The sequence below is a fragment of the Octopus bimaculoides genome, chromosome 6, assembly GCF_046866305.1.
Source record: "Octopus bimaculoides isolate indiv1 chromosome 6, ASM4686630v1, whole genome shotgun sequence".
NCBI lineage: Eukaryota > Metazoa > Mollusca > Cephalopoda > Octopoda > Octopodidae > Octopus > Octopus bimaculoides.
Window position 1 is genome coordinate 115,268,270 of NC_142933.1, and position 26,402 is coordinate 115,294,671.

General features: G+C 36.0%; 2 protein-coding genes across 5 annotated transcripts in view; one reads left to right on the plus strand and one right to left on the minus strand.

Moving 5' to 3' along the window:
• The window catches only part of LOC106879175 (ERO1-like protein alpha), a 51,368-nt gene extending 41,867 nt beyond the window's left edge, over positions 1–9,501 (minus strand). For both annotated transcript variants that reach the window (XM_014928621.3, XM_014928622.3), the window contains exon 1: positions 9,075–9,501. In XM_014928621.3, coding sequence (XP_014784107.1) covers positions 9,075–9,215 — 141 coding nt within the window. In that variant the 5' untranslated portion in view covers positions 9,216–9,501. The remainder of the gene's footprint in view (positions 1–9,074) is intronic.
• Positions 9,502–9,558: 57 nt separating this feature from the next.
• LOC106879174 (protein arginine methyltransferase NDUFAF7, mitochondrial) overlaps positions 9,559–26,402 on the plus strand; it is a 39,229-nt gene continuing 22,385 nt past the window's right edge. For 2 of the 3 annotated variants that reach the window (XM_014928619.3, XM_052968573.2), the window contains exons 1-3: positions 9,559–9,748; positions 21,379–21,536; positions 25,623–25,703. In XM_014928619.3, the coding sequence (XP_014784105.1) occupies positions 9,559–9,748; positions 21,379–21,536; positions 25,623–25,703 (429 nt within the window). Of the gene's footprint in view, positions 9,749–21,378; positions 21,537–23,875; positions 24,011–25,622; positions 25,704–26,402 lie in introns of those variants that run through there. The other variant, XM_052968574.2, reaches the window with a different exon arrangement.

The window sequence follows — 26,402 nt, forward strand, 5'->3', positions numbered from 1 at the left end:
CAAGTACAGGCGATGATAAAAAAAAAATAGGGTGATATTTGTTGACATTCCTGGTTAATAATCATCCCATAATCCTGAGCTTCCAAAGATAAATGGGAAAAAATATCTATTTCTTGAAAATTAGGGAAGGGTATCTTGCTATAACACAATGGTTGAACATATTTGTTCAACCCATGCTAACATGGAAAAACAGATCTGTAAATGAATGAACAACAAACCTGTGAAAACAAAGATAGTAGACCTGAGATGTCTAACAATTAATTTATACACTTAATTGCTTACAGCTATGAAACATTAAATGTTTAGTGAATAGATCCAATGACGGTTGTTAATCCTGTTACCAGGTTAGTAGTGATGTGTAGTTTTACATTGTATTATTTAAAAGTGATTAAATGATTTAAAAGATTACAGTTTAAAATGGAAATGTTATATCAATAGAATATGCTATTAGTGAAAATAAAATGTTTTCAATATACACTTTTATGATAAAAGAATGGATGTGAAAAATCAGGCATAAGGCTTACAATGTTATATTAAATATTGCATCATCATTATCATTTAATGTCCGTTTCCTATGTTGGCATGGGTTAGATGGTTTGACTGGAGTTGGTGAGCCAGAGACGCAGCAGGCTCCAGTCATCTGTTTGGGCTTGGTTTCTAGAGCTGGATGCCCTTCCTAAGGCCAACTACTTCACAGAGTGCATTGGGCATCCTTTATGTGTCATTGAAATGGGTGCCATATATGTGTCACTGGCATGGGTACCTTTTATGTGCCATGATCATGAGTTCGCTTAGCTTGATGTGTTTCTGAAGCACAGAAAATTGCCAGAAGTCTTGGTCACTTGTCATCGCCTTTGTGAGACTCAACAACCAAAGATCATAAATATTTTTAATTACAAAAAAGTGTGTTTTGTAGGGTTGCATTATACTTGAGATAATACTATATTTTGAAATATAAAATGTTCAGAAGAAACTATATAAAACACGAGGATGAAATGTGATTGATTATAGGAATAAGATATGAGAAATTTATAGCTAAACTAGCTTAGAATAGAGATAAAAATCAATGATTAATGGGGTGACCTGAAGCAAGCAAGGTGTAATTATTGTTTTAAAACACATAAAATTTTAGCCTCACTTTGAAAGCTACACAAAGCGGCTACACCATTTGTGTTAATCTTTCTGTAAACAGAAAGAAGAGGAAATCATCTGACAGCTTTCTAGTTTCGTTAGATCTGCATTAGAGAAAAAATAGTCATCTGTCCATTGAGAGATTGGGAGTTTGCAAGTCAGACTGGTTCTCTTACTCTTTTACTTGTTTCAGTGAAACTGGAATGGGCTATGCTAGGGTACTATTTTGAAAGGTTCAAGTCAAAGAAATTAACTCCAATACTTATTCTATCAGTCTCTTTTTGCCAAGCAGCTAAGTTATGGAGACACAAACAAACCAACACTGATTGTTGAGTGATGGAGGGACAAATATATACACAAAAATGTGTGCGTGCACACACACACAATGGGTTTCTACAGAGTTTCACTCTCTACCAAATTCCCTCACAAGGCATTGGTTGTACAAGACACTTGCCTAGGGTACCACACAATAGGACTGAACTATAAACCACACAGTTGCAAAGCACATTTCTTAACTATGCAATTATGTCTGTGTCTAATCTACCTGAAAGTGCATTGTTGATTAATCAATTAATTATCTATGTTATAATCATTGCATGTATGCCTTACATATTTAATTTAAAATGGACATTATGTACTAGTCAGTTAACCTTCACAGACAGCATGGAAGCTGGATGTTAACTGATGATGATGAAATGCTGACTGAAGGTTGTGGATGAAACTCATTAAAAACAATCTACAAGTCAGAAATCAAGTTGCCAGTTTTGGGATGACGTCACAGCTTTTGATCAGTATTCTGTGTTGGTCTAAGCTTTACTGAAAGTATAGGCGCAGGAGTGGCTGTATGATAAGAAGCTTGCTTCCCAACCACATGGTTCTGGGTTCAATCCCACTACATGACTCCTTGGACAAGTGTCTTCTGTTGTAGCCTTGGGCCGACCAAAGCCTGCTGAGTGGATTTGGTACACGGAAACTGAAAGAAGCTCGTCGTATATACATATATATATGTATATATGTTTGTGTGTCTGTGTTTCTCCCCCCTCCCCCCACCATTGCTTGACAACTGATGTTGGTGTGTTTACATCCCCGTAACTTAGTGGTTCGGAAAAGAGACCGATAGAATAAGTACTAGGCTTACAAAAAATAACTCCTGGGGCCGATTTGTTCGATTGAAAAAGACGCTGCTCCAGCATGGCCACAGTCAAATGACTGAAACCAATAAAAGAATACCATTGGTCTCAACCTGGGCAGTAGTGCTCCCTTGGGGGCATTGTGAGTTTGCAAGGATGTGACAAAAGTGAAAGGGGCACTATGAAGTCACCGAGTATTTGAGGGTTTATGATTTTTCTCAGAATTAAAATACTAAAGTTAGATACAATAATTATACTTTAAAATATATTTTCAAAGATTCTTTGTCTTAACTGGAATATAAATAGGACATTTATCAGTGAGTACAAACATGATTGATGATGCACCAAGGGCTAGTATAATTTATAATGTAAATCCTTGCCTGTTTTTAGTAATTTCCATAAAAATTCAACATAGGGTTACTAGTCTATGCAAGTATCTAAAAAGGATCATATGCTGGCTGGGATATCATCATCATCATCATCATTTGTGTCTGATGTCCATGCTGGCATACGTTGGATGGCTTGACAAGGGCTGATAAGGTGAGGGGTAGTGCCAGATCCTAGTCTGATTTGGCATGGTTTCTATGGCTGGATGCCCTTCCTAATGCCAACCACTTCGAAAGTGTAATGGGTGCTTTTATGTTTCACTGGCATGGGTGTCAGTTTGCATGACACCAATATCTACCACAACTATGATTTCACTTAACTTGATGAGTCTTCTCAAGCACAACATATTGCCAAAGGTCTTGGTCATTTGTCATTGCCTCTGTGAGGCCCAGCACTCGGAAGGTGCTTTTTATGTGTCACCGGCATGGGTGCTAGTTACACAAGTCCAGCATCAGCCATATTGCCTCCATGGGATAATATAAGAAAATATAGATATTAAAGCACTGCACAAAATTAGCTCCTGTTTGATTAAATCTGTTTTGTTTTGCAAAACCTGGGGAAGGGCATTTGTAAGACAGAGTTTAGTAAAAGGGGATACTGAGTTAAAAAGTGGTTGAGGACTGTTTAGAACTTAAAACATCTGACCCTATTTACAAGAGAGTAGAGTTTATATTGAGTGAGATTTCACTACTAATTTTAGGTTTAGCAATTACATAACAATTGTCTTGTAATTTTTTGCTGCAGTTTCTGACAGAATCTGAAACAACAGATGATGTTTCTATGCAGAACTTTTAACCAATAAATTACTATTTGTCATGAACAAATATTTTATATGGTATTTTATGGCATAGTATGGACATTATGTAACTATACATTACTTTGAAGAATGATTCATGTCATACAAATAAAAAATTAATATCTATGGTCTTTAATTGTATTTATGATGACTGCTAATCAATATTTTAGGTATATCAAATGTATCATCATCACTACCGTTTTAACACCTGTGTTTCTGTGCTTACATGAGTTGGATGAATCCTCCTTGCAAAATGTCTTGCTACTTGTCATCTTCTTCATGAACTTTAGCATCCTGGGATCATCTTTCACAACTTCTATCTATAGCTTCCTCTTTTGTTGGTTCCTTCCACTTAGGTCAGGGTTAATAACTAACTAAACAGCAGAGGTTATAGCTACCTACAGTGTTTTTTTCTTCCTAACTCTGTTTTTACTTTGGCTACTAAGTTTAAAGAGTATCCACTTCTAATGCTAATTAGGTGATCTATCTAAAGATTGAATAGGCTTTTCTTGAAATCAAACAAATATTGTGAAATAAACAGCTATCAATAAAAGTGAGGAAAAGAGTTTTAGGAGTATACATAAAACCTATGCTTACATGTGGTTGTTTGACTTGGATCAACAACAAACAAGTGCAAAAGTTTATCAATACTGCTGAGATGCAGTTCCTTAGATGATTCCTCAAGATATTCTATAGAGACAGACAAGAAGAAACCACCAAGAAGCTTAACAACAAGTTTATCCATCATCATCATCGTTTAACGTCTGCTTTCCATGCTAGCATGGGTTGGACGATTTGACTGAGGACTGGTGCAACCGGATGGCTACACCAGGCTCCAATCTAATTTGGCAGAGTTTCTACAGCTGGATGCCCTTCCTAACACCAACCACTCAGAGAGTGTAGTGGGTGCTTTTACGTGTCACCCGCATGATACAAAAAAATAAAGCCTTGAACATTTAGCGAGAACAGGGAAACTGAGGAAGAGACTTGTTGGCCTTTCCAGGTGGATCCAAAAAGACCAAATCCCTAACTTGCTCAGTTGAATGCACATAAGGAAGGCATGACAGACTATAATTGTCAACACATGTATGCATAGCACATAAAGAAGGTAAGAGAAACCACCAAAACTTCTATGGAGCTTTCAAAGTATTTGAAAGAATTATGTTATGCTGCTCTAACTTTTAACCATAACTGTATATCTGCTACACACATGAAATCTTTCTTTTCGGTAAACCTGTCTACACACTTTCACACCCACAGTATGGAATTCCTACATGTCCCTTTATTATATATTAAGTATGGGTATGGCTAATTCTCAGGTGGCAATACAATCTTGTTTTTTTCTTCTTGCTAACTAAAATGTTTGTCTGCTAGATTTACTTTGAAGCCTGTCAATTCTAAGCTTTACACACATATTTGGAATTCCTTTTCTAAACCTTCAACAAATTCAGCTTTGAGAACTAGATCACCAGTGTACAAGATTCTTAAGGACAACCAATTTTAAACTTCTCTATTGTGGTCTAGAGAACTATAATAAACAGGAAGGGGCTGAGAATTGAGTCCTGATGGATATCAACCTGCATGCTAAATTTCTAGCTGAACTTAATATTAACTCTTAACTTTCTGATGGAATCTCTGTAAATAGCTTGCACAACTCTCAAGCCATTCTTAGCGACTACCAGACTAGAGAGCAATGCTGGGACAGCTCTAATGAAAATGTAAAAATAAGAATCTGTTGTTGGAGGAAAATTTACAGACATCATGCTTCTAATAACAACAAAAGGATTCTGTCTTTATACACAGAGGATTAACCTAATCTTGTGGCTTCAACCAGTTTTGAATTATTGGATGAAGCACAGATGAAAAGCAAATGAAATGGTTTGGACAAATAATTGAAATAAATTTAGTCTGCTTGTTGTCAATGGTAGATGACAAAGATAAATAGTGTGACTAATATAGTTAAGAAATATGAGAGAAGTTACATATATAACTACAGTAATAATTCATTATCCTATCTACTTAAAATTATTTGTTTCCTATGAAGGTTATCTTATATCCTGTTATTAGGTCTCTATTTTTTTTGTCATCACCTTCCTCATTTAATGCTTGGCTTTCATGTTGATGTGGGATGGGTGCTTCAACAGGATTCAAAGAGTTAGAGAACTGTCAAACTCCAATGTCTTCTTTGGCATAGTTTCTATAGTTAGATGCCTTTCTTAATAGCAACCACTTTACAGGGTGTGCTGGATACTTCGTTCATGACACTAACACTACTGATATTGACAAGTAATTTGCAAGACAGAAAAAGTCAAAAGTTTATGACTAAGTTTGTATTCTTTATAATTACTGACAAGATGAGAACTCAAGGTATTTCCAAGAGAGTGTACAGTTATAAGATTATGGCACGAAAGTGTTTAACTGACTTATTAGTAACAACAACAACAAAAGGATAGTCAGAAGAGGAAGGGCATCATCCATGATCCTATAAGAGCTTCTGAAATTTGTAGGAAGAAGATATTCTTGGACTGGAAACTTGGCCTGAATGCTGGTAAAAGAGAAGGCTCCACTTAAAGCATCTAAGGACCAAGTGGTAATGTTAGATTGTGAGACTGATTCGACCTAAGACAAGAGTACCAAATTTTTATACCGGACCAAGCCTTGGTCAACCTGAGGCTTTGATAGAAAATCACTTGATCAAGGTGCTGTGTAGTGGAATCAAACCCAAAACCCCATAGTTGCAAAGTGAACACCTTAACCACACAATCATAACTGTGCTTCTAAAGCAAAGACTCAATTATCAGGTGCTGAAACCCAGTAATAACTGTTAACGAGTAAATCCAAACCCATTGGCAACATGGAACATGAACATTAAATGATGATGGTGATGATGTAAATGTTTGTTTTATTGAACCTACAGGATAGCAAGGTTAAAACAGCTACAATATTTGAGGCATTAAAATTTAGATTGACACTATATTACTTAATTGTTCCTGTTTCTTTTAACCTGGAATAGTTTGAGCCAACACAGAAGTCTTTACCCAGTCACCTAATGTACAAGAATAAGCAACCAAACTTACCTCACATGATATACATGGTCATGGCTGAAATGACTTTGATGATATGCTCACTCAGTCAGGGCTAACCTTGGACTCAACAATAACAACCATCCAGAAATGGTTAATTTGATCAAACCTCACTGAATGTACTACACATTTAGTAGGATCAAGCTTTACAACCTATGTCCAAAATTTAATATAAGCTTCTGTAACGCAGCAAGCTGGTAGAATTGTAAGCAGGCAGGGTAAAAAACTTTGTATGTTTTTATGTTCCGAGTTCAAATGCTGTGGATGTCAACTTTGCCTTTCATCCTTTTTTGAGTTGATGAAATAAGTACCAGTTGAGTACTAAGGTCATTGTGATCAACTTACCCCTCCCCCGAGATTTCTGGCCTTGCATCAAAACTTGAAACTAATATAAGCTTCTGTAGATTGAAGTGAGGCCTAGTGTTAGGCTCAAGATCATTACATCGCAAGTTTCCAGACTGGGTGGTGCACTGTATCCTTGAGAAAGATACTTTATTTCACAAAGTTTGAAATGTGTACCAGCAATAGCAGAGACTTAACTTTGTGATGGACTGGCGTCCCATTCATGAGGAAGACTTGTACTTTCAGTCTCTAAACATCTCAGGTAAGTTTCAGCCCCATGAGCCTGTTAGATTGAGTCTAAATGAAGTAAAGCTATGGCTACAAATAAAAATAATAGTAAGTTAATTTAGGTCAGGATATTAACAGGGCACTTCTTGAGATAAAAGTTTCTTTAGTGCACAATGACTGGCTCAAATCTTGCACGTTCAGTCGTCATGAGCTCGTAGGCTCGAGGTAGGCTTCTACTGTAGGTTGAAGTTCTGTTGAACAGATTTAGATTTGAATATACTTGCTTCAGATTTTTCAGCTACGATTAAATAGTATTTTTCTTCTGATTTTTCACCTATTAGTTATGACTTGTCAAAGAACTACCCGAAACGTGAAATTTTTCGTCTTCCTCGCGGCATTTTTGAAATGTTTACATACCATTCGCGGACAAAGACTCAATAATTCTCCTGGATCCATTGTTTACTTAGCTAGTTTAAATACCTAAGGTTGAAAAACTTGTATTTCTTCTTTTGCTTTCTTAAAATTTTGTACTGACCACAAATGCAAATATCGCATGCGGTAGGCTTTCTCATCTCCGAAATCTAGAAAATGTACACCCAGCTATTACCCTGTTCGTTAGCAGAAACAATACATTTAAACTTCAAGATATCACTAAATATTCATACTTTTAGAAGTGTACTTTAATATAAAAATGTAATAGATACTTTTTAGAGTATAAATTAAAAAAATATTTTGATGGTAACTCAAGGAGACGTTAGAATATAGTCAACAAACCGATTAAGCACCCCCCACCTTTTTTATCTGCAGTAGTAAGGCAGTACGTAACTAAAATAACTGCGGATCTATGTATGAAATATGATTGAGTACGATCCCTCCCACAAAGAATTAAGCAGGGGACAACAGGTGCATACAAAAAGGTTCCTAAAAGGCATCGAAGATACGACTGGAATAATAATAATAATAATAATAACAACAACAAAAAAGAAGTCACAAATATCAATTTATCGATGGTTAATGTTATTCCTCTTATTACTAAATTATTTTAGGATATATTTTCATTTTTCAATACTAAACAGCAGTTTAACTGCCTCTTGTGACACTAAAATGTACTCCATTTACGTTTCCATTCGATATTATTTTGGTCAGATCCAACTGCTATCTTTGGAGCAACAGAGAAAGCCTGTACGTGACTATTCGACTCGGCTGTTATTTCTTCTGTGAAGATCTAACAAGACTGGTTGGAAAACAAGAACGATCTATTCCTACTCCAGATACTAAAATTCCAGATTATGTTAATACGATGAGTTGAATGCCAGTTACAGGCCATATATAGTTAGACTTGTATAATCAAATGATATTTAATGCTAAGTATAGATTTGAGCTTTCCATAAGCGATTAGTATCGGAAACGATGAGTCCCCGAACCATATGTTTCCTATCAATATGCAGAAATGTAATTTTAATAGCAAACATAAACTATCAACAATTGGTCTCTCGAAAATACAATGATGCTAGCTGTTACTTTTAATACACATACAAACATACACACATATTTAGAACTCAGTACTCAGTTTAATGTATTACCTTAGACTTTGGTAAAAACGTGTTTATTAAGGAAGAATTTAGAAATATATCGATACAAGGTAATTTGGCACTCATCTTCTAAATATCTCTATTCTAAGTGGTCTCAGGACCTGCTAGAAATGGCAGTGAAGTCTCCTTTAATTCATACTCTGCTGTCTTAAAATAGAAAAGGATACGTTTAATAACGTTGTCTTAAAATGAGACCAGATGGTCGTGGCTGGAATACCTTTGATCTACTCAATTAGGACTAACTTGAAGTTAACAGATATGACAGAATAGTAAACAGCAGCAACACGTTGAGTGGTTTCTGGAATATCCTTTTTAAAAATTAAAAGTGATGATTGTCAACAGAGTGAGAAGTGGGAGAAATAAATTGAAGATAATTATTTTTTACCTTGCAGAAGCATCCTTCGGCAGCATCTTTTTTTCCTTGAATATTTTTTCCGGTAATATTACCTTTTGCATTAGGAAGTTCTATCAGATATATTAGAATAAATATCTGATAGCAGCTCACTAGAACAGTATAATTCTTCATAGTTTGCAAGGATGACAATTAATATTTTGACAAATCAATAAAATTTTGTTTTTTTTTTTCTCTCCACCTCAGATCAGTGAAAAAACGGTTCCGACGCCAAGAAAACTCCTTTCAATAATACCATGTTGATTGTTATTTATCTGAGTAGCTTTCAAACTGACAACAGCAAACGGAAAATCTCACGCAGAGGAAAAATAGTTCCATTGAAAATACTCTTAATTAACGAACTACAAAGCAATAATATTATTTACAATTATTAAAAATAAAGACGTATATGCTAATTATATTTGAATTCTTAACTTAGATGTGCAAATAGCATTTTTTTCGTTTAAATGTATGGTTTATGTATCGTTTAAGGAGTACGTGGCCTAAAGCACGCCACCGAAACGAAGGTCAATGTTATGAAAGGATTTCGGCAATTAAGAGGGAAAATATGATAAGGAATTGTTTGATGTCATTTGACAACATTATACAAAGACATTTCCTTGGAATTAAGGATTTATTTAAAGCACCTCATATGTCACTATTACGAGGTATATTGAATTATATTTATACCAGATATTCACAATGAAATTATCAACTTCCTGTGTTTAGGTTATAATAGTTGACAATTTGTACTAACACGTGCATGGATATTTAAATATTTTTGTCGTTTTATTAAGTTACACATCTTTTAGTTTTCTCCATCATGATAAGATAATGGTTAAATGAAATCGGAGGATAGTTTGTAAAGATGAAACTCGTCGTGTTTTCGTTGTTGACGAATTCAGTTTTTAACTATTATCATTTGCTATTGTTATTATTAAGCCCCATAGTTAATTACGATCAAAAAATTTACCAAATATAATACATACAAAACTACATTATCTGTTTTTCTCCCACTTCTTTTTGGTAAAGACGGTAGGGTATGTTTTGGAACAAGTTTAGCTGTTACTTCTAACTGCATATAGGTTATTTAATTGTCCCGTCTATCATTCAGATGTTGGAGGAGAAAGATCGATACTTAAAACCTTTGTCGGCTCTCTCTCTCAGATCGGTGAAATCGCTGTAATAATGTCCGTAGAAAAATATGACTTGGGTGTAAATTGCAGCGGTTCCAGTTGTGAGAATATGAAGGCCTGGGAAAAGTAATGAATGCTAAATTTGGTGAATAAGGCACAAATTGGAGCAACGAGAGGTGGGGTTAACCTTGCCAGTTCAGAGGGGCTGCAACCGCAAAAGTAACGATAAAAGAGATAGAATAATGTGTTTGTACACCAGTGATTATTGCTGTTGTTTGTGAAGACGCATGGCTTAGGTGGTTAGGATATTCTGCTCATGTTTGTATGGTCGTCAGTTCGATTCCTGGCGGTGCGCCGTGTCCTTGTGCAAGACACTTCGTTTCACGTTACTCCAGTTCACTCAGCTGGCAAAAATGGCTTGTAATTGAAAGGATCATCCCTGTTTACACTGTGTGTCATGCTGAATCGCCCCGAGAACTACGTTAAGGGTACGCATGTTTGTGGAGTGCTCAGTCACTTGCACGTTAATTTCACGAGCAAGCTGTTCCGTTGTTCGGACCAACTGGAACACTCGTCGTAACCGACGGAGTGCCAGTCTTTCATTGATGTTGTTTAACCCCAGGTCATCCCTGACTAGGGTGATCTATGATCAAGGGCGTTCCAACTTTGACCATCCCATGTGCAATACGTATCTGTGACTACATTATCTAATGTACATATCTTCAAGTAAGTTGTAGATAGCGTGTCTTTTGAAGCAAACTTGGCTTCTATTTCTAGCTAGTTGAGCGACTATGTTACCAAAAGGGAAGCCCTCGCTTCAAGACTGCTTTCGGATTTAGAAAGTGGGGAAAGGAACTCTTTTAAAATTCAAGTACACGATGACATTTTTAGCCTTTTCTTTGTGGGACTCGACAGATAGGGACATGTTTTTGACTCTTCGGCCCTCTCACTCTCTAAAAACCTTTATGAACATAAATAAGCGAATAAAAACGGTCTAAGCCTAATGGCCAAAACAATAATTTAATAGTTTCATAGTTATGAATTAGTAAAATTAATGATTCATTATCTTCCTCAGTACAAATTGCATCAGCAAAAGAACCAGTAGATGTTCATGTCCCCCTGCTTTTACGCAATTTGCTCTTAGTAAATAATTCCCCACACATGCTGTAAAAACTCGTTGACTCACACTCCCCTATACCCCTAACACTAGAAAAGGCACAAATATTACACAATAGTATTATGCCCTATAGATTTTTGGTCTCACACTTCTTTCACTATTATAATAACTCTCGCAACTAGTATGTAGCTTGTCTTCAGTCTCTCATTGTCACTGTGGCTAGTGGAGAGTTTGCCTTACAAGTAATTGAACTGGTGGACTGTCTTCAACTATGCCTCATTGATGGTGTTGCAGGTAGGTGTAGGCTGGTGGAGAATTTGAGTGGAGAAGCAATTCTCAACCATCAACAACATTTTCCAACATCAAGACAGCCAGGAGGCATCCTTGGTCCAAGCATTGGCAGCTCATGGGCTATATTTTGGTGTGCCAGAAAGATTTTTAAAACATTTTATTCTCCTCAGTGATGCTCAGTGTGGTGTGAACCAACATCCTTCCCACTGCAAACTGAGTCTCTGTTTCCAACTCAAGCCAAAGAAAGGAGTCTCGAGGAAAGCATTTCAAGCTGGTAGCTTCCAGTCTGCTGAAGTGAAAGTTAACTTCAAGGTGAATCTTCAATTAAAGCATGAAAATCCTAACTCTCCTATAGATCCTGCTTCAAAAGTGCTTAGGGAAAACTTAGAAAACAACATAATGCAGTCTTCTGAAGCAGACCTAGATTTTCCACAAAGAAAAATAAGGATTAGTTCAATGAAAATGACCAGAATATGTTGGTTGAGAAGAGATTCACTCATTAGACTCACCTTCCTAGGCTCTCTTGTCTCAAAAAGCAAGCAACCTTATGCCTTGTGTGCAGAAATTTCTAGCACTATTTTCAAGAGATTCAGAATGTGGACCAATCTCACAAAAAGGACTCTGTTTTGCACAGGTACCAGTGACTACAGAGGATTTTTATGAGGCTTTGAATATTCAGAGTCCCTTGCTCTATGCAAATGGTTAGGAAATTTTCATAGATAAGGCATCCATCCTGAATTGGAGGTCAGAATATTTGCTGACTTTCCTCAGCACTGTCCATATGGTCCATGACTTAGCAATGCATCATATACCATGACAGAAAGAGAAAACACAACTGGATGAGATTCCAATGCTAAGAGAGATTGTCAAGGCCATAAAGTAGCACAAAAATGGAAAGACAACAAGAGTGTTGGATATGATACAGAATGATGAGAGATGAATGGGAGAAGCAAATGTGTTGAATTACTCTGAGTGCCGAAGGTAAGTAGCTAGTTAGCTCAGAAGAGCAGAAGTCATTGCAGTTGTAGTACAAAAAAAAAAATAGATGAAGCAGCACATCTAGGAGACAGTATGTCCAGTTTGTTAGTAAATCTTTGCCAATCAATCAAATAGCTTTTTAAAGATGCAACCTAGGAAGGTTTTGTGCAGCAGCACTATTCCATGGATGTGAGCAGTACTCAAATGTGGATCTTACTAAAGCTTATAAGTGGGTCAGTAACTAATCAAAGATCCTCAGATGGAATCCTAGTCTTTGTGTTATTGCTAAAATGTTATATGTGTGTTGTAAAGTGGGTTCCTCCCACTGGTGTGATGTGACTGCCGTTGTACTGTAGTTGCTGTTTTACGCTAGTAGCCACAGTAGTTACTTGTCATCAGATACCGTTGTATCTCTTTGAACCAGAATAGTAATACAATAACTTTTGTTTTACTATCGCTGATAGCTCTACAAGACACCAACTAGAACTGTTGACTCTCGACCCTCTCTCAACTACTGGCTAATGGTCTATTTATTATGGCTGTCTTCTACCACTTTTTACCAGGAGAGGTATACAGTTTCACTATACAACAATATGTGGGGTTCAGTACCGCCTGACTGGCTCCCGTAGGATTTTCGAGCGAGATCGTTGCCAGTGCCCCTGGACTGGCTTGTGCGGGTGGCACATAAAAGACACCATTTCGAGCGTGGCCGTCTTCGTGCGGGTGACACGTAAAAGCACCCACTACACTCTCTGAGTGGTTGGCGTTAGGAAGGGCATCCAGCTGTAGAAACTCTGCCAAATTAGACTGGAGCCTGGTGTTGCCATCCGGTTTCACCAGTCCTCAGTCAAATCGTCCAACCCATGCTAGCATGGAAAGCGGACGTTAAACGATGATGAATCATACTGTGTGGTGGTTTAGCATTTTTAGTAACTTTAAAATGTGATCCAAGATATATTATGTCTATAAAAAAAAGGCAGGGTGGTCACAAATGAAATACTTTTTAATCTGCTTGATCAAGATTGATCTGAGATTAGAGAACAAAAGCAACAACCTGGTTTCTTTAAATAAAAAGATTCAAATAATATTTGAGAAAATGTTTGAAGAAGTCTGTTGTATTGGACTGAATAAATAGTGACGATGGAATTTGTATCTCTCCTAATAACTATTTACCGTAAATCCTCGAGTATAGTCTGCCTTTGAGTATAATATGCAGGGGATTTTTAGGGTACTGTACCTCTGAGAAACCTAAACCTTGTGTATAATACACACCCCTTCTCTAACTTGAGTCAATGAGGTCTATATAACATCCTTGGTTTGTAAACGTATATACCGTAATGTCCTTTATTTTTATTGTATATATAACATAATGCAAACGTGTAGCTTTTTTGTGCACTTTTTTTGCAGAAAATAAAGAAATAACAGTAATAACGTCAGTGAAAAATAAATATTAAGTAAATTGCCTTTACATATTTATCACTTAGAAAATTTTGCTTAGAAAATATTTTCATTTTTAACCTCGTATATAGTACACACTAGAAGTTTTGACCTTTAAATTTTGGGATAAAAGTGTGGATTATACTCGAGGATTTACGCTAGTTAGCCTTTAAAGGACCCTAACCTATGTTTTTAGTGTATTGCAAAGGTGCTAGAGACAATTTTGAGATTGTATAGACTGTGTGATCTGTAAATCTGCAAGAACATAAATATCACCTTGAGTGTATGGGTAGATAAAGATATGGCTGTGAAGTTAAGATATTTGTTTCACAACTATGTCATTCCAGTTTCAATCCCACTTTATGACATCATGCGGAAGTGTCTTCTATCATGGTCTTTGGTTCACGGTCTTTTGGTTCACCATCATGGTCTTTTGGTTCACTTCATGCAGAAGTGTCTTCTATCATGGTCTTGTGATTGAAGTTTGGTGGATGGAAACTGTGTGAAAGTCAAATGTGTGTGTGTATGTCTCTCTCTCTCTCTCTCTCTCAGACACACATGGACAAAAAAGTGGACCTACTTCTTCAAACAGTTCTTTGTCACTCTCACTGTTGGAAATGCTGTAAACAGGGACTAGCCCATTGCAAAATGTATAATAAATTATGGCATTTTTGACAAAATGCATGATATAGAATAAATAAAGATAAAAGCATCAATTGTTACAAAGGTTAATCATTATGAAGTTTTGTTACATTGGAGCCAGTATCTGTGCAGTGAAGGTGAATGGCTCAGTAGTTGGAGTGTTGGACTCACAATCATCAGGTAGTGAGTTCGATTCCTAGACCAGGCTGTGTGTTGTGTTCTTGAGCAAGACACTTTATTTCATGTTGCTCCTGTTCACTCAGTTGTAGAAATGAGTTGTGAAGTCACTGGTGCCAAGCTGTATCAGCATTTACCTTTCCCTTGGAGAGAGGAGGCTAGTATGCATGGGCAACTGCTGGTCTTCTATAAACAATCTTACTCGGACTTGTACTTCAGAGGGTAACTTTCTAGGTGCAATCCCATGATCATCCATAACCAAAGGGGGTCTTTACCTATGTGTGCAATCAGTATATTAGAAATAGCAACCAAATCCCTGTCAGATCACACCATACTGTCTTGAGAAATAAAAAGACAAAATGTACAAAGTAATTGTAGGCATACTTCTAAACTGATAATGGTCAATATGAGAACATCTTTGATCATAAGTCTGTCAGAGCTGACTGGGACTAAACAACAGCAGCAACGATCAGATTTTGTGGTGAGGCAAAATCCTGTTTTGGGAATTCAGCCTCAGCTATTTTATAGATGTGCTTATTTGGCAGATGTACAATTTGAAATATCTTGAATGTCTATTTGTGGGTGTGATGGCTGCACTATCTGTATCAGTTTAATGTGCTTGAAAAGACATGTGAAGCTAAGTAAAATCGTGGATGTCCATGCATACAGGCATGTCCTTCTACATCCCTGTCTCAGCCGAGAGATCCTAGTCTTGCAGGCTCATGGGGGCTGGTGCCATGTAAAAGTACCCATGCCATAAACAGACTAACATCAGTTGCAAACAGTGGTGGGAGATGAACACAGAGACACACATACACACACAACTAACGACCTAGCTATTTATCTGCCTGCCTGTCTATGTATGTATGCATACACACACACACACATCACAAATGTCCAATGAATAGAAGTAAAACACTGAGTAACAGTTTTATGAAGATTTTGCAGCTTTAGTAAAAGCATATTACTCTACCTTAGAGTATTATCTTTTTCCACTTTGTTTTGCATTTATGTGCTTACTCATGTGTGTGTGTGTGTGTGTTAGGCTTCCTTCAGTTTCCATTTATCAGATCCACTCACAAGGCTTTGGTGGCCAAGTGCCATAACAGACATTTGCCTAAGGTGTCTCACAATGGGACTGGACCCAGAACCATATGGTTGGGAAGTAAATTTCTTACCACTCAGCCACAATAAAATCATATATAGTTGGTGTATTCAAGAAAAATATGAAACTGATTCAGGAAATAATTTGAAGTTCATTAATAGCAACAAGTATTTTAAAAATACTCTGACCTCTTTAGTCTGTGAATTTCTGATAGAATGTTTAATAGTAGTAAATTTGTATGTAACTATTAAGTTATATATAGATGTCCATAACCATTAAACAGTACCTGTTTCACAGCACTCTAATGTGTCTTGAGGTTATACAGGCATGTCATGAAATTGTTTGACATCAGAATGTATTATCTATTTTCCCATTTATAGAATAAAGATTAACATGAATTACTTATTTTGAGTTACTTTTCTCTCACATGTGATCTAGTCAACAAATTTACATTGTTTAATTTCTAAAAAATGTATATTTATGTTTTGTTTATTTTTAGTAATACAAACTTACTGTTTTCTTTAACACTTTAGCATTTAATCTAGCCATATCCATCCAAAATATTCTACTTGTTTTATGTTCAAACTGGCTAGATCTGACCTCTCATATCTACCCTACTAGATCATTCTAAAAATAAACAATCACATCATCAAAATCTCAAAGCTATGAGATAATGCATGGTTAATATAAAACAATTGAATAAAAAAGCGTTATATTTGACAGAATAATGTGAATGTTAAACACGTTAAAAGGTTGGAAGGCACAAGAATACACTCTCATAAAAATGTGCCAGTCAGAATAAAAGGATATCTGTTGCAGTTGATTGTCTGAGTTAAGTAGGGTTAAAATTGATATGTATGTAATATTGGAAATACATACATTGTACATTGAGCAGGATACACAATAACAATATGACTGAAAATTCTGTAAAAGTCATATAACAAGACCAGTATATATTTTATAAGAGTGTTTAACATTATACAGTATGTAAAAATATAAAAAGTTAGCTTTTTAATTTCAGCATTGCGCTCTGGCACTCCATCACCACCACCACCAACTTTATCTCCCTTCCTGCTACTCTCTTCCACTCTCACATAATACTGAGTAACCATGTTTCTCTTCTATAACAAAACACCTGCACTTGTCCCTCTATCATGCTTTAGCCTTCAAATCCTGGCATAAAGCTACCCCACTCTCTCAAATGCATTCCAATTCAGTAGAGGAAGCTTTTTCCTTTTCTTTATCTCACAAACTACATTGTTGATGCTACAAAAAATGCACCCAGTACATGCTAGAATGTGGTTGGCATTAGGAAAAGCATCTAGCCATAGAATCCATGGCATAGCTGTTATTGAGGCTCGATCCAGCTCTGTGACTTGTCAGATCCTGTTAAACTTCTAAGTTTGGTAAATGAGCATTTAATGTTGATGATGGATAATTTTAGTACTGATTCCACGGTCATTTTTAAAATACTTTGAAATTATTGATGCTTGTATGCTTAACTAGTTTAGTAGCAGCACTTTTAATTCCTACACTACAGACATTATTACTCCAGAATTGTTGATGGATAAACCACCATGTCACAGTCTCCTTAGGACTTGCAACTTTCAGGTACATCCTGGCAACAACTGACGATGATTTAAAACAGGGAATGGAGAACTTTTTTTAACCAATTACCTCAAAATATATTAATTTATGCTGATGTTACCCCATTGATTTGAAAGGAAGAAAATCATAGATTCTTTGAATTCAAAAGGTTTATTAAATCTATTTATATGGAAAATAACATTATAACTATAAAAAGTATAAAACAAATGCAATAAAATAAAGGATTTTTCTAGAAACCTTTTCAAATCAGGTTTTGGTGAAATAATGTTTTGTTTTTGTTACAATTATATAAAAATTGGGGAATTTTGATGCCAGAGCAATTTGGATACAGTCTTCAGGGTCCAGTCAATTAATCTGCTTTGTTTTTATGTTCATCAGAATGTAAGATCATTTTTCACAAAAGTAGGTTGTTGTAAAAGGCAGCAACTTTTTGATCGCCTCCTCATGCCAGAAGAAAAATTTCTGTCGCAACAAGGAACACATTTTTTTATATAATTTTACTTATATCTAGTGAGTCCTCATTACCCCCAAAAATTTCATTTTTACCCCTGTTCACTGACCTCTGATTTAGAATTTGCATCAAATTTACATTTCAAAGAAAATGTATGTTCATCCACAACATTGCATGTGTACAGAATAGTTTGCTTTTAAATACCTTACTCTACATACAAAAACTCTTGCCACCAGGCACAAGCTGATAACTTTCTTATTTATAAGTTTCTGTTTCTAATTCAAAGATAGAGTCACAAGCTTATTCATTGGATCATTGTTCTCCCTTAAGGTGTCAAGCTAGCAGAATCATTTGAGCATTGGGGAAAATGCTGGCTATTTATGTTCTGAGTTCAAATCCCACTGAGGTTAACTTTGTTTTTTATCCTTTTGAGGTTCAGAAATTTCAGTAACAGTCAAGTGCTAGGGTTAGCAATATCAACTAAACCCTCCTTTCAGAATTGTTGGCTTTGTGCCTATATCGCAAACCACAGTTACTCTCCCTTGAAGCCATTTGTAAACTATATTACTGAAAATTACCTAATCATTGAAACACCAATGAAAATTGCAGCTATACACTACACTGATAGCTATGAAAATCAACATTGATTCTCTTAATTCAGATTTTCTCAGGTTTGCCCAATATCTAGCTTAATGGGATACATTTTAATGTTGTTGCTTTGTATATGTTAAATCAATCATATATGATTACTTAAGTACAATTATTTAGAAAGAAGAGAAAGATCCACAAAGACGAGCTCTTATTTTGTCTTAACAAACATATTACAATATCTAGGAGAGCTGAAGTAGAGAGGGTATGTCACTGATGAGGTTGCGAATGCCAACAAAAGAATTCTGATGAATCTAGATGATTGATTGATTGAATGAATGATTAATCAAGCAATCACTTAATTGGGGAAATGATTAACTAGTTGACTCATAATAATGGTTTCAAATTTCGACACAAGGCCAGCAAGTTTGGAGGAGAGGGTAAGTCAATTACATTGACCCTAGTGATCAACTGGTATTTATGTCATTGACCTCAAAAGGATGAAAGGCAAAGTCAACCTCAGCAGAATTTGAACTCAGATGTAAAGCCAGACAAAATGCTGCTTAGCATTTTGCCTGGCATGCTATCAATTTGGTTGCTGTATAATAATAAAAAAAAAAATGAGTGAAATAGAACCAATGTGTGTGTTTAATATTGTCATAATGCCCCCTTCTGAGATACAGTAGAATCACGCAAGCTCACACCAGGAATCTTGCAAACCAAATAAAACATAATACAGTCATCATCATCATCATCATTTTAACGTCCACTTGTCTATGCTTGCATGATTCGGATCGTTTTTGTTGAGGTGGATTTTCTATATCTGGATGTCCTTCTCATTGCCAATCTTCACTCAAATAAGTTATAAATGAATTGACATTGTCTTTTACTTGTTTTAGTCATTTCATTGCGGTCATGCTGGGGCACTGCTTTTACAGGTTGTTTTGAACAAATTGATCCCAGTACTTGTTTTTATGCCCGGAACTTACTCTATTGGTCACTTTTGCCAAACTGCCAAGTTACAGAGACATATACGAATCAACACCAGTTATCAAGCAGTGGTAGGGGGCTAACACAAACACAAAGGCACACATACATAGATAGCTAGCTAGCTAAATTGACAAGCTAACTGGTAGACAGATGGACAGACATGATGGGCTTCTTTCAATTTTCATCTGAATCCTCCCACAAGTTTTTGATCAGGTCATGGCTATCATAAAAGACACTTGCACAAGGTACCATGCAGTGAGATTGAACCCAAGATCATGTTATTTTGGAAGCAAACTTCTTATCTGTGCCTGCACATATTTTTCTTATAGTTGTCAACTTGCAACTGTTTAGAAAGACATTAATAGCATTAATTCCACAGGTCATAGACAGTCTTTGAGGTCTGTGTATAAAGCTCCTTCTTGCTGGTCTGTGAATGCAATAGATACAGCCATTTCTTACAGATTTGTGAAGGCAATGGGTACATCCTCTTCCTACAAACCTGTGAAAGCCATAGATAAAGCCCCTTCTTACAGACCTGTGATGAGGACAACCCTGTGAAGGCCATGAGGAAGGATCTGATCCTTTGCTAAGCCTTTGAAACTGCTGAAAGGTAAGAAGGAAGTTACCCTTACCCTGAAGACTTTTTCTGAATACTTGCAATAGAATGGACCCTGCTATGCTTATCCAGACCATGATGAGATGGTCTTGGCCAGAACACCTTTCATCATAGGTCTGCTATATCAGAATTGACCTTGGGCTAAATAACATCCACTCATATCTCTATCAATAGATCATTTATGTTATATCACTGATAAAATGTTTATTCATCAGCATCATCATCATTTAACCCTTTGAAGATGGAGCCTCATTTGGAGTTTTAGTGCCAAGAAGACAGAGCCCTTTTCATAGCGTGCAATTATTTTTCAAAAAAAATTATAAGAAATAAAGTAATTACTTTATAGATATAAAACTATATATATTCTTGTAGGAAATTCAATGAACTAATACAACCTTTATGAATCAAACTGAAACCTCAGCATTTATTCAAATGAGCCATCTAATTCAATATCCCTAATCCTAAACAAAGAGTTCACAACATTACCATCACCATCGTAATTTTGATCTTCTCCATTACTTTCCTAGTTGTTTTCACCAGTTTCAGTGCCAGATTCACTGATAGGCTGGGAGAAATCAGACTCGTTAAGGATATTTTCATCAGTGTCATCGTTGGACATGGTAAAATTTCATGATGCTCACTTGGAACACAAAAAAAAATCAATGTCAAATCACAGGACACAACAAACTATCTAAGTGTTAATATCTGATTTCCTTTCTGGCATGGGTTGGATGGTTTAACTGGGAACCAATGAGCTGCAGGGCTGCGTCAAGCTCTACTGTTATCTTTGGCATGGTTTCTACAGTTTGAAACCTATCCTAACACCAACCACTTTACAGAGTGTACTGGGTGCTTTTTTTCATGGCACCAGCACTAGTGAGGTTGCCATGAAAATTTGCCAGGCATAAAAGAACAGAAGAAAATTAAAGGGAAAAAGATCCCACTACCAAGGAGAAGTATTTGGGAGGAGAATATTTTAGTATATTGAATGTATTTTTCATTTTATCCAACCATACAAAACTCAAACCAAAAACAAATAACCAAACATTTTGATTACATTATGTAATAAATAAAAATATTTTAACATGATTTTATTTTTTGAAAATATAATGGATAAATGTATGTTGACAAACTGTTTTATTATTTTTTAAATTTCTAATAGTTTCACGTGCTTCTAAGATATTGCCATTTTCTTATCGGTGTTTATCCACAACTGAGACCTCAAAGGATTTGTCTAATTACTTGAAAGCAAAAATCTCTCTCAGTGGTCCCATTACCGTAGCAGATTACATGCGAACAGTGTTAACTCATCCTACATCGGTGAGTATATTTTTCATGTTTTGGTATTTAGGGAATGTTTTGTGTGTTGGTTTACTTTTCTACCTTGGTTTAATGGTATGTAAAATAGTTCTTTTGAAATGGAGTGAAAGTATCTCACAATGCTCTTCAACCTTCCATTTAACAAGTTGTATTTAAAATTCAGAAAAATATTATTTTATTATTAATAAAATAGTAACAAGGGTCAAGTTATTAAAAATAATCAATAATAGTTTTTAAGAGCATAATTCATCTTTTTCCTGCAAAATATACATAAACTGTCGACTAGGAGTAAAAGCAATGATTTATGAGTCAATAACAAATCATTGCAGTTTATGTTCTTTTATTCTGACTGTAATGGGTTTAAACTCTCTCTTCTGAACAAGATGTTGCACAGTGGAATTGATGTTGGGACTGTGTAGTTTTAAAATTAAAGAAGTTAGACATGCCAACACTCATAAATGCTTTTATCTACAATGAGGAATTTACCAACTTCATCTAAAAGTATAGTCCTTCCAGCTAACAGGATATTAACTTGCCCTATTTTTATAAAACATATTGACACATATCAGAATACAGAATGAACAACCTTTGATAGCAACATCATTGACGTGTACATTAAAGTAACTCTTATAATGGGACACTTGCAATCTCAACAATTATGAGAAATTTCCTGGTTAGAAGACCTAAATAGTTGCCCCTATTCATGTCCTTTCTGTGCATGTCATAATGGCCTTGGTCTTGCATTTGGAAAATTTTCAGTTTATAATTGAAGGTTTATTAAAACTGAAACTTGGAAAGGAATTTTCTCCTCTTCTTCCTTTTCTTTTTCTCTTTCATTCTCATTCTCTCTCTCTATCTCTCTGATGAACACGCACACATGTATATGCTCATATATATATTTGTACATATACAATACACATCATTATCATTATTATCATCATCCTCACCCTTTAACATCCATTTTCTCATACATCCTTCAGTTAGCACAGCATTTCACCATTTGTGGCCCCTTATCGTCTCCTTTATCTTGAGATCAGCTTTTGACACTCCTTTGTATGTCCCCCTTCGTCTTCCTCTCTACTACAAGCTCCTTCCACTTGGATTACTTTGCACTTCTTCACCAAAATTTAATCTTTAATATACATCACATGTCTATATGAGTAAGGTCTTCCCTCTTGCACGTCACAGCTAATCCTGCTTATACCTCTTGTTTTTTCTCTTGATTTATCTGTAAGCTGTTGTTTGTATGTGTTAACATTACTCATCTTGTGGAGAGTGTCCACCTCAGTTATTTCCAGCCTTTGCACATCTTCTCAGTCAGTGCCAGTGTTTTTTGTTCCCATGCATTATCACACTTCATGCACAAATGTTGCCAACAGAGATATCACTTCCCTGAACATTTTCCAATCTAGCTGCTATATTTTCACAGCAGCTATCTCCACTGCGTATTAAGTAATGTAAGTGATAGAAGCCATCAATCACTGCTAACAAACCTACACATTTGAAAAAGGTGATTTGCTGTGCTTGAGAATACACATCAAGCTTAGTGAAATTGTAGTTGTGGCCAGGGCTGGTGACATGTGAATGGCACTCATGCTGGTGACACATTAAGAGGCACATGTGCCAGTGACACATAAAAGGCTTCTGTGCTGGTAACGTGTAAAAGGCACCCATGCTGGTGACTCGTAAGAAACACCCAGTACACTTAATGGAATAGTTGGTGTTAGGAAGGGCATCCAGCCATAGAAGCAAAAACAAATTAGAGCCTGATGCAGCTCTCTGGCTTACCAGTTCCAGTCAAGCTGTCTAACCCATGCCAGCATGGAAAATGGACATTGAATGATGATGATGATGATGTCACTACTAATTAATCTAACTGCTGTTGCAACACACAAAGTCCTTTATTGTCATCTTGTCTGTGATTTCAGTGCATCTGCTGTGTATCCATAGTTTACATAGTGCAGGGGCTTTACACACTTCTTTTCTGGATAATGGGTAGGGGTCTCTTATCAGATGGTTGCAGAACTGTATATTCTGTCATATAAGTTTACTTTTAGACCTCTTGATTCTAGGCTCTTATGTAACAAATGTATATCATTATCATCATCATCGTCATCGTTTAACGTCCGCTTTCCATGCTAGCATGGGTTGGACGATTTGACTGAGGACTGGTGAAACCAGATGGCTACACCAGGCTCCAATCTGATTTGGCAGAGTTTCTACAGCTGGATGCCCTTCCTAACGCCAACCACTCAGAGAGTGTAGTGGGTGCTTTTACGTGCCATATACGTATACATGTAGCTATGCTATACTGGACTATAGAATATATTCACAAATTTCTGTTATCTATACATATGAACAGATGTAAACACCATGTCACTAACTCAGCTCCTTCTGTTTCTGTCCATGAAGATATTGTATATACAGACAAGGCGTTTACATCTATCTATACAGTGTTGGCTAAAATTGTACAGGTATGTTTTGGAATACCATATAACATTGAAATAAAACACTGTTAATTTATGTATATCAGCAATTTATTAATCAAACTAGCTGCCTAGAATGTGTTACACACACACTTGATAATCATATGAATAACTCAAGAAGAATAGAGTTTGATAAATAAGGTAATAGTTTAATGCTTGTGAGTTGGAAGACAATATCTTAACTTTTTGACCTGGTAACATGTATATAAGCTCATTTAAATTTTCACCTCCTGGCATCTATTTTCTTCTTGGATTGTATCCTCTTCCTGGACCCTTTTAACTGATTTATTGGACTTTTCTTTTCATCCCCAAATTCAATTCAATCTTTTCAAACTCTCCCATTTTCAAATGTTTCACTGTTGCATGTCTGAAAAGAAAAAGGTGTTTCATTCCTAGAAGCTTTTGTTTATACACTTTCACACACAGAGATAACACCTTCCCCCTTGCTCTCACTATCCTATGTGCTTCTTTCACACCTTTATTGTACCCTTATTCTCATACCCTCCCATGCACCCTTTCACACTATCCACCTTTATAATTACACACACCAACGCTCCCCATCTCTATTGTCCAATGCCACCATACTTCTACATTTGCAGACATCTATACAGATATATACAGCATACCAACACACGCACGCACACACACACACACACACACACACACACACACACACACACACACACACACACACACACACACACACGTATGCGTGTGCCTTCCCTTTTATTCTTCTAGACTTAGATACACTCTGACACATGCCCCTTCCTCCCTTCTTACCTTTCAACCTCTTATAGGAGAGCATTACCCTCTTATTTCTAACCACTCACCTTTCTCCAGCACCTCCCCTACTGTTCTTTCTTCTATTGTTATTGTTATCTTTTTTTATTATCATTAATGTTTTCTAAGTTTGTGATTATCTTTCTTTTATATGCTTACTTTTTTTACTCTCCCTTGTTCTGCCTATGAATCTTCTTTTTTGATGTGGGACCTATTGTCCAAAATGTTAAGACACTATCTTCCAACTCACAAACATTAAACAACTAATCCCTTATTCATCTTTTCTTATTGTGTGTGTGTGTGTATAAAACACATTCTACAAAGTAGTTAGTGTGATTAATGAATTAATTGGTACATTGACAGTATTTTGCTTGAACATTATAATTGTATTATGAAATCTCCCTCTTCCTTTCTCGCTCTCCCCTCCCCTCTCCTCCTCCCCCTTCCTCTCTCTCTATGTATATATGTACATATATATAGTTACAAAAATTTACAGACACAATATTTGAAAAACATCTGTAGTTAAAAATTACTAATTATGTATAAGAAAAGTCTGTAGTAAAGCAGGTCAACACAGACCCGATGGACGAGTAAGGTGTCAAAATGAAATCCCAACACAGGATTGGAACTATTTTGGCTGATCCCACCTTTTCTATTCTTGAAGATGTTATATATACAGTCATGTTGTTTACTTATGTTGGTTAAAGATCTATAAGATTTGTTCTCTAGTACAGTATAACATTGACTCAAAAGACTCTTAATACACCAGTAGTTTATATATATTGCTATATATATATATATATATACATCTTTCTTTCAGGGTTACTACATGCATAAGGATGTTTTTGGAGTGGCTGGAGATTTCATTACATCACCTGAAATCAGTCAGATATTTGGAGAAGTAATCATTTTTGATTTTCATTATTGTTTGTTCTTCTCTCTGATGATCTCTCTCATTGTAATGGTAGAGAGCTTGTGTGCCCCAATGACTCTGAGAGTGATGCCATTAAGAGTCTAGTATTCCTTGGAGGGCCGTTTATAGTGCAAAGTTGAGGAAGAAAACTGAAACTGAAGATGACCAACCTCCTTTGAGTTCCTAGTAGCAGAGCAAGCTCCCGAGGAATTACAGATGGAATTAATTGAACTCCAAGGGAATGAAGATTTAAAACGGGAAATGAGAGATCATTCACTAATAGAATTTTATAAAAGCCTACCTAGAGAAAATTTCCCCTTGATCTTGGATTTTGTTAGAAAGAAAATGTCACTCTTTGGGAACACTATAAATGTGAGAAGCTATTCTCAAAAATGAAATCTACTAAATCCAAAGCAAGATCAAGAATAACTGATAACCATTTTGAAAATAACTTGAGAGTAGCCACCTCTAGCATTTCTTCAAACATCGAGATGTTGGTGAAGAAACATCAACCCCAAATATCCCATTAGAATAATGTTACATGGCTATTTTCTCCCTATGAGAATGAATAAATTATTTCACTGATTCAACTACATTTGTTTTATATTAATAAATTGTTTTGCTCTTACTCTTATTTTAATATCCTTTTTATATTATCAAACAAATACTTGTATAAGCACTTGTATA